General features: G+C 43.9%; 2 protein-coding genes across 2 annotated transcripts; one reads left to right on the top strand and one right to left on the bottom strand.

Moving 5' to 3' along the window:
* Positions 1–385: 385 nt before the first annotated feature.
* On the bottom strand, positions 386–3,806 carry LOC124700525 (telomerase Cajal body protein 1-like). The gene is made up of 13 exons (XM_047232638.1): positions 3,487–3,806; positions 3,334–3,389; positions 3,155–3,235; positions 2,991–3,064; positions 2,825–2,907; positions 2,580–2,683; positions 1,828–1,967; positions 1,710–1,757; positions 1,560–1,612; positions 1,293–1,377; positions 1,144–1,210; positions 950–1,060; positions 386–831 (listed from the first exon to the last, which is right to left on the bottom strand). Exons 1-13 carry the CDS (start codon positions 3,804–3,806, stop codon positions 779–781), a joined length of 1,275 nt encoding a protein of 424 aa, XP_047088594.1. The 3' UTR covers positions 386–778.
* Positions 3,807–4,077: 271 nt separating this feature from the next.
* Positions 4,078–7,746, top strand: LOC124697421. The gene is made up of 9 exons (XM_047230014.1): positions 4,078–4,200; positions 4,386–4,463; positions 4,553–4,650; positions 5,159–5,249; positions 5,341–5,541; positions 5,632–5,888; positions 6,808–6,898; positions 6,973–7,183; positions 7,276–7,746. Exons 1-9 carry the CDS (start codon positions 4,078–4,080, stop codon positions 7,485–7,487), a joined length of 1,362 nt encoding a protein of 453 aa, XP_047085970.1. The 3' UTR covers positions 7,488–7,746.
* The last annotated feature ends 1,309 nt before the right edge of the window (positions 7,747–9,055 follow it).

Genomic DNA, 9,055 nt, shown 5'->3' with positions numbered 1-9,055 from the left:
CACTGCTGGGGAACACTGGGGAGTGGGGATTTGTGGCGGCACCTCGACGAGCCACCGCTATATACCCACGGCGAGTGGCCGAGCGCACATGGACCATGGCCGCCCCACCTTCCTCTTCGCCGTTCCTGGTAAGCCGTCCGCCGCCTTTCCGGCCTGCCCGCCCGCGAACGGCAACGCCTGGATCGGCTCTCTCGTGATAAGCCATGGTGGAAGAGCACGATGCGGTGGCTGGATAGTGCGTCTGGCCTGGAATGCAAGGTTAACTGAACCGAGCCACCGTCAGGCACATCAGTATGTCTAGTGCAGTACGGTAGAGGGTATATCTAGTTCTACTCAGACTTCACGATGCAGATTGTTGAGGTAACCACTACTAGCACACAAAGGGTAGTACCAGATATGTTCTCTTCATCGACCACATACAAGGTGTTTTTACAGGCAAAATCTCATCGATACATCTCTTGATATAAAATTAGCTCCTATCATGGTTTGCAGCTTCTCTTGCCAGCTCAATTTGTTAGTTTTACCTAGCACGGCAATTTCTCAGCCCGGAACAGGACATCGTTGAATTCTCTAATAACTCATCTGTACACTGATCATTAGCACACCGTTTTAGTGGTCTGCATCCATGGGTTGCTGAACTACTGCCAGTCAATAATTTATGTTCATCCAGACTCAGTAAATTACGATCACCAGCTAGCCAAATCTCAGTGCACCATCTTTACAAATGTAGCCCAAAATCTTCACTTGACGTCTTGACTGCTCAGGGCTTGATGAGCTTTCAAGTTTCTTGAGAGCAGGAAAACTTCCAGACAGAGCAGCAGTTTTCATCACCTAAGTGTGCAAAATAAATAAAAAAGAATTGTATAGAACCTGTCAATCAATCAGCACAAACATATTCTGAATGCATAACATCTGTCTGGGTATAAGTGTATAACACATTCACACACACCTGACAAGCTTGATTCCTCTTCGGATTCATCTTCCATGCCAAACCTTCTGTGCCCAGACGATGTTGTAGCAAGAGGAAGGTATGGATGAAAAGAGAAGCCATTGACAGTATCTATGATCAAGTAGATAAAGGTCACATGGGTTGTACTATATATTACGTACACTTTCTGTAAACAGAAATTCAGAAACACATACCAGCAGCTGCTTGGAAGCCTGTTACCCATTGGCCACCTTGAAGGTCATAAATATGGACCATGCCATCCTATGGAAACACAAAAAGTCACGCTTCAAAGGTTCACTGGTTCAGATAAGAACTAAAACAAACTGAAATATGAGAAACACACCTGCCCACCAGTGGCAAGATGCTTGCCACATGGCTCGATATCAAATTGTACCCTTTGATTAGTTGTGTCACACGATCTGTACAACCTAATAAGAGTTCCCCAATAAACAGAAATTGGAAGAGTTTGACAAAGTCAGAAAATATAGTTCCACTAAAAATAAGACATTAATCTATAAATTCCATCATCAAATCCAACAAAAAATTATACCTATTGTAAGCAATATGTTGATTTGTGGAAGTGAAGTAAGAGATGTGTTTAAATGCTTACTTGTAAACAATGTCCACAGTGTTCCGAATATCCCAACATAATATGTATGGATCCTAACAAAAAAAATCATGACCAGATCAATAGATATAGAATGAATATCGAGTTATGCAAACAAGATATATTGTTGAAAAAATGAGGAGTTTTAGTCACCTTCCGCCCTCCAGTATATAAATAATTTCCATCTTTCGAAAAAAGTACCTGAGATTTTCAACATTGTTATCTGCCATCTATATAGCAAGAGGTAAGCGACTATAGTTGCTTCACTAACCTGTGTAACACCCCCAAGCTGGCCATGTAAGACATACAATGGCTCCATGTTACTCTCTGCATAAACAGCTGTTGTCTGGCTATACGAGCCAACTGCAAGCATCCCATTCTGAGGAGAGAATGAGATTGAAGATACTATACCTGTAGGAAAAAAATAGCTCAAAAGCATTCAAGATTGAATGAAGCATTTTCATCAAAATAGGCCTAAAATTTATCTGAGAAAAATCCATCAAGATCTCTGTAATAAGTATTTGTGGAGAATCAATCAGTTTGTGCATGAAACTACTGATCATAAGTCCTAACAACAATTTTATAACCTGGCTTTTAATAGTGACAGTGCTTCCAAAGTTCCAATGCATAATTCTAAAGAAATATCATAAGAGGTACAGCAAGGTCCTGGCACAAATTTACTTTGGAGTCTGATGATGAAATTTTTTAAAATGAATACCATCTTGAGTTTCCATCCATCAGTATTGCAGTAAATGAACTGGCACTACAACTCATAACTTCACCATACAAAAAGAATTGCTAAACTTAACAAGTCATGAACATTAGCTTTTTAGTCATGTGATGGAAAGTAGTTTCTTTCTTCCTTCCTTTCATGGAAAACCCTTAAACAGGCATACAAAGTTACATGCAGATGAAGTCAACATTAGCACATTTCTCTGTTTCAAACTTGAAACTTCAACTGAAATCACATGCTGTTTTGACTTTTGAAGCATAAGAACTACTAAGTGCATCGCTTTCACTTACCAGTAGGCCCTTCACCGCCTTTAGCCAAAGAGTATTCCTCAAAATCTCTACCGGGCCTATGAACATCAAACACTCTAATTGATTTGTTGTATCCAGCAAAGAGCCTACAGAACACCATATCAGCATTGAGTAACACAGTCAAAACGGAAGTATGGCTGGATACTTCCATGGCAATTACAATTTTAGCTCTTTTTTTCCATATTTAAGATAAATGCAGATCAGAGGATTGAGTCCAGTGCACATACTTAGATCCTGTAGAATTAAATGATATCGAAAGCGCAGCTGTTATCTCATCCATGGCGTCATATGCTCTGTAAGTGCAACGAAGCTGCATGCAGTAACCAGCATGAATCATCAGAAATGAATATTTCTTCACCAAATACAACAAGAATAAGCAGCCTAAAAATCTACCTCTCCCGTGGCGGCGTCCCAGAGGTGTATCGGATGGTCACGACTAGTGCTCGCAAACACACAGGTGGCTGGATCTGCAAAACAGCACAGCACCTTGCACTCACCAAAGATGGACAGTTTGCAAACCCCCTCTAATAACATGACAAAGGACGCAATTCACTCACCGGACACCGACATGTAAGGGTACCAGCAGAAGTCGTACACAGGCTCGCCCTCGTTCACCTGGAGGCTCGCACCATAGGAATCTGCAGTTCAAAATTCGAAACTCAAAACACGGAAAAAAAATAACCAAAAACCGGCAGCAGCCATTCAGCAAACAAGGGCTGTAAAAGCGGCGGCGCACCTTGGGCTCCGACGGCGGCCTCGGCAGCAGTGTCCGCACTGTACGCGTCCTCCGGCCTGACAGGGAAAGGAGCGAGGCAGATTACTGGGTTTGGTTGGTTGCGGCGAGAGGGTGTAAGGAGAAGGTAGGGGAGTACGAGAGAGGTGGGCGCACAGGTAGAAGAGGCGGAGCGAGTTGTCGTCGGAGCTGGTGAGGAAGGAGGAGCCGTCGGGGGACCACTTGACGCCCTTGAGGAAGTTGTCGGCGGGGGAGCGCGGGGCGCGGAACTGGTCGGCGAAGTGGTGGAGGCGGCGCGGCGGGAGATCGAAGCTGAGCTCGGGCCATGAGTACGCCGCTTCCGCCGCCGCAAGAGCAGCAGCATCATCCTCCTCCCCCGCCGCCGCGGAAGTCGCGACCTCCGCAGACGCGTCCTCCTCCATCGCGCAGTCGGCGGCCACCGGCGCGGCCGCCGCTTGCTCCTCCGCCGCTTCCATTCTCTCGGCGGAACTCGGCAAAGCGACGGGATTGTTTGGTCGGGCCGGGCCGGGCCTGGGGTTTCTCCAGGGTTTTGGAGGCGATGCCGCGTGGGCCTAGCCCAGTACGAGGCCGTCCGTGGGCCGTGACGTGTTGGGCCGCTCTCCGTAACCTCGTCACGTGCACGGCACGCTGCAGGAGTCAAGTCGAGGAGGGTTGAGTCCCACCACTCCCACGCACCGGTGGTTGCAGTCGCAGTGTGAGATCCGGCCAACCTCCACGCCAAGCGCCATGTCCGACGAGTCCCCGGCGGTGGCGACGGCCGCGGAGGCCGAGAAGGGCCAGCAAGCCGAGCAGGGCGGCGGGGGCTGGGGCGGCTGGGGCCTGTCCGTGTTCTCCGAGATCTCCCGCAGCGTACGTGCGAGCTCCCGCCCGCTCCCCACGCATTGCATTTCTTTGTTGATGTGACGGTTAGGGCCCTGACGTGATGCGGTGCGTCTGCGCAGGCGGTGGAGGTCGCGAAGAGTGCCATGGCCGACATCCAGCTGCCGCCGGAGCAGGAGGCGGACGGGGAAGAGAAGGGGAAGGAGCCGCCGGAGGGGGAGGAGGAGGACGAGCGCCGCAAGGCCGCGCTGGATAAGCTGGAGAACGCTAGCGAGGACTCGCTCCTGGGGCAGGCTAGTACCTTCTCACTCAGCTATTTTTTCTGTTGTTGCAATGCCAGTGAATAAGCTCGATGGGTTGCGTTTGGGGTTCTGTTCTGCAGGGGCTCAAGGCGTTCGATACCTCGGTGGAAAGCCTCACCACCGGGACGTGGCAGGCGCTCGGAAGTGCGTGGAAGAGTGGCTCGCTGATTGTTCAGAAGTATACCCCACTTTTTTATCTCCATTTCTGTTTCTGACCTGGTTCTTTGAGTCGCCAACTGTTTGTTTATTGCATATTTAGATCATGAGTTACTTACTTAGACTACAGACTACAGTAGTACATGAAATATTTGAAGCAGCCTATGATCAATTCCGTGGAGTATTAGATTCCCTGATAATGTAAATAGTTATCTGCCCACTCACAGTACTCATTATTTATGTATTCTTCTTGTCTTTAACTGTAACATCACACTGTTGCTTTCCCTTGTAAATGAGCATAAGGATCTGTGCCTGTTCGCAGGTCAAGCCTTCTATTCAGCTTCATCAATCTCTTCATCAAAATGCTTTACCATTTTCTCAAATAGTTAATATGCATATGGATTGCTTTGCTGTATCATTCTATAGATTTAACTCTCTTGTTTGTGCTGGACAACTAGCCTGTGATTTTCTTTCCTTTACTTATAAAATGATTTTCTCTCCTTTACTTATAAAATGTGTTGCTTTCTTAGATTGGAAACTTCTGCCTCAAGCTTTGCCGAAACCATTCAACAGGGGGAACTGCCTGCCAAAGCATCTGAAATTGCACCAACCATTTTAGAGGTAAACCTTGGAACTTAATAATGATGTTTCTTCTACTGCTCTACACCTTTGTGAAAATCATGTTGATACTTTCAAACCTCGATAATCACAGACAGGGAAGTCGTTCACAGCCAGAGGAATGGAAATGCTTGAGCGTGTTGGAAAAGAGACAATGGAGTTGATTATTGATGAGACTGGAATGGAAGTTGAAAAGGACACCGGCGAAGGTGATCAGCAAACAGAAGAGGAACCGTTTGAAGAAGTTTCATTCGACAGATGCTTCTACATTTATGGAGGACCTGATCAGTTAGAGGTGCGGCTTTTGCTTTTTGCATTCTTGTCATGTGATTGATTATCAGTTGCTGCCTTTTTATCCTTATATCTGTGATCTTTCCCATATTAGGAGCTGGAAGCACTGTCAAGCCACTATGCGTTGGTATTTAATAGGAAAAAGTCAAAACTTGTTGCTGAGCAGAAAGCATATTATGATGCAAAGATTAAAGAAGTACAACAGATTTTAACTCTTAGTACCAAGACTGAGGAAGATGGACCAGAACCTGACAAAGGGAAGAAGATTGAAGCAGCTGATACTGATGGTGATGCAGAAATGAAGAAGTTATGTGACTCGAGTGTTAGCCAGGCTGCTAAAATGGCTGCGGGGTATGCGTAACTCATTAACTCTATAAATGCAAAATTAGAATGTTAATATTGCTTTCTGGTTTTGTCAAGTTATGAGATAATGTACATTTATAAAGACCCATGTTAGCATGTGGCACTGAAACTTAAAAAGGCAATGGAGAAGACTACACAACATCCAATTGCAGAAGGCTTATAAAACTGTTCTTAATAGTAACCAACAGGACTAACAAAGATTTTAGCATTGTAAATCCAAATGTTCAATTGCAGCCTGATAGTTGAGCATGTTGAAGATTACTCAAAAATCATAAGGGAGAGCTACACAAGATTTGAAGCAAATATGTAGTTCTAGCTAGGAAATACTAACATAGTTAGGTAAATCCACAAAACGGACTTATGGCTCTCGGGTGCAACGCACCCCCATAGACCAAAAAAATTATAATAATTTAAATAAGTCAATTTTTTTTTAATCTTCCTGGAAATAAAAGATGATCGAGTTTGTATTCGTAAAAAAAATGTTTGGACACGAAATGATTCCCATGGACTCCAGGGTAAAAAAGACAAAATTACGACAAAAATAAAGTGAATAGTACCTGGTCATGGGGCATTTCGAGTTTGTTTTTTTACCCAGGATACAATAAAAGTAATTTCCTAGAAAAATATTTTGTTTCAGGTACAATACCTGATCATCTTTGATTTCCAAAAAAAATTAAATTTATTAAAACTTTTTTTAATTTTTTTTAAATTTTTCCAAGTATAGAGCTCCTTTGTATTTCCCGGTAAATCCATGTTTTTGTATGAAGGTGAACACCCATGTTTACCATGTGCTCCATTGTCCATCAGTATGCTAATTCCTGTATAATTCCTGCAGAACATCTCAAGTGTTTGAGCTTCATTCTTTGACATTTTTTTCTTTGAAAAGCTTAAATAATCGCTTCTGCAGGTTCACGACTGCCTTGGGTGGACTTCCTCCGAGTGATATTATCAAACGAACTACGGATAGGCTGGAGACCATTCACTCAGAGGGTGTCCATGTATGTTCATGTTACATGATGCTCTTGCTCTTAAGAAACTATAATCGTATCTCTGAGAAATTTTCGTCCTGCAGAGATTGTCAGAGATGTGCTGCCTTGCAGTTTCTCAGCTTCTTGTGCTTGGGAAATCAGTTATCTCTGCTGCCGATACATCGAAGAATGAAGATGGAGATGATGTGAAAATTGACTGGCCTGAAGATCTCGTTTCAAAAGCAGAAATTATCAGATGCAGAGCGCAATCCATCGCTGGGGATATTGAGAAGGTCTCCACGAGTTTTGCTACAGGTAAATGAAAACATTGGTTTTCCGTCATGCACTTGAATGTAGGGTGTGGAAACTTCAGTATTAAAAGAAAACACATTGTGTTGTATTCGTAGGCATCTCAGATGTTGCGGAAGCATATGCAGCAGCTATACAAAATGCTCTCACGGACAAGCAGGGCGATGTCCCACATCAATCGGTGCAGGAGAAAGCTAAGTACATATCCAGCCATCTGAAGTCTGACCAGACTTGCGCCGTCAGCAAGCTACATGACGCCCTCCAGTACCTGGCTTACGTTGTTGTCTGCACCTCAATGCCAAGTGCCTAGTCCTGGAGTGCCTCCCCCGTTGTTGTTGTTGTTAACCACTTCATGTACAACGCAGTTCTTCAGTGTTTGACAGAATTAGCGTCACTAGTTATTAAGCTACACTAGGTGATGTGTTTCATTTGTTCCAGCGTCATGAAATCAGTAATTGGTTGTGTCTTGCTTGTATTTCTTGGCACATGACAGATTGTTGCTCTCTACTTTTTCCTGAGAACAATGAGAATTACTGATGTTTAATAGACGTGAAGTAAAAAAGTTTATTTATAACATTTTGCATTTGGTACGTGAAATATGAATTGTGTTTATTCAAAAAAAAAAAATCAAGTTTGCTTGTGACAAAAGAAAACGGATTATTTTCATTCATCTTCTTCTCAAGTCAAAGCAGCTATGTTTGCATGGAACTGAAAAGATAATTAATTGAAGTGGGCAGTTTCTAGCAGCTACCTGTCAAAAACACGATCAACATACAAAATTGAATGAAATCAGTGGCTTCTCTCTTTTTCCAAGACATGGCGCGTGAAATCTGCGTCGATTTCATATCTGGACTTGATACTGACCCATATTACTGAACAATTACTGTACTCCATTTTCTTGATTGTTAGTACACGTTATGGTACAACATATGTGTAAGCAACAAAATGGAGACGTAGAAAGAAAATCACAATCAAGACAGGTAAAGCCTGAATCCAGATACAGATTCTACTTTTTTAAAGAAGGGAGAGGAACTTCAGATGGATTGCCCGCGGTGATCGCAGTAGTCAGCATGTCAATAATGAAAAACAGATGACATTAAGCTCCCACGTGTATTGTGAACTAAAAATCGTACTAGCATAATCGTTGACATAGGATATAGTTTGTACGGACAGCTGTGGCCTGTAACTGAAAGTATTGCATCTTTCTGCATTCAGCAGCTTCAAAATGTATGCACAAGTGCACAACTGCCAGAACACGGTTCTACTTCTGGCCCTATACTAACAATTCACCTGAACTCCTAGAGTCAAGACTTTTTTCGTGAAAACACAAGACTTCTGCGTTTCATTTCGTTGAAAAGATAGTTTTACAATCCTCCTAGGAGGCATATTACAACAAAGTTACAGGTATTTAGTGGGCATCCCATGTTGATGGCAGAACTACTCGTAGACCTTTGGCTCCAGCCCTAGCCCAAAGGGCAGCCTCATCCTTGATTCTGGCAACCAGGTTTTGGACAGATGGATGTGCACCTTCAAAGATGCCCTCATTCCGTTGTTTCCAGATCAGCCATGGTGTGAGCAAGGCAGCAGATGCGAGTCCCTTGCGCAAGGGCTTGGGTGTGTCTAGCTTTGCCTGCTACCACCAGTCCATTAGCAATGCCTCCTTGTTTGGCGTTCTTGTCGCCTGAGCCAGGCTAGCACCTCATGCCAGGTTTGCCGAGAGAATGGCCAATTTAGAGTCAATACTCAAGACAGTAGAATGGCAGAATATGGCTTCAAAGATGAGTATAGGGGATGTGAGTTGCTGACAGCTCAAAAAAGTATACATTTCAGGCAGTGTCGATTCAATTCAAGTATTAGACCTCGGATTTACATATTACA

The sequence above is a fragment of the Lolium rigidum genome, chromosome 3 (genome assembly GCF_022539505.1).
Source record: "Lolium rigidum isolate FL_2022 chromosome 3, APGP_CSIRO_Lrig_0.1, whole genome shotgun sequence".
NCBI lineage: Eukaryota > Viridiplantae > Streptophyta > Magnoliopsida > Poales > Poaceae > Lolium > Lolium rigidum.
Note: the sequence above shows the minus strand (reverse complement) of the source record. Positions and strands in the feature narration are given on the sequence as shown.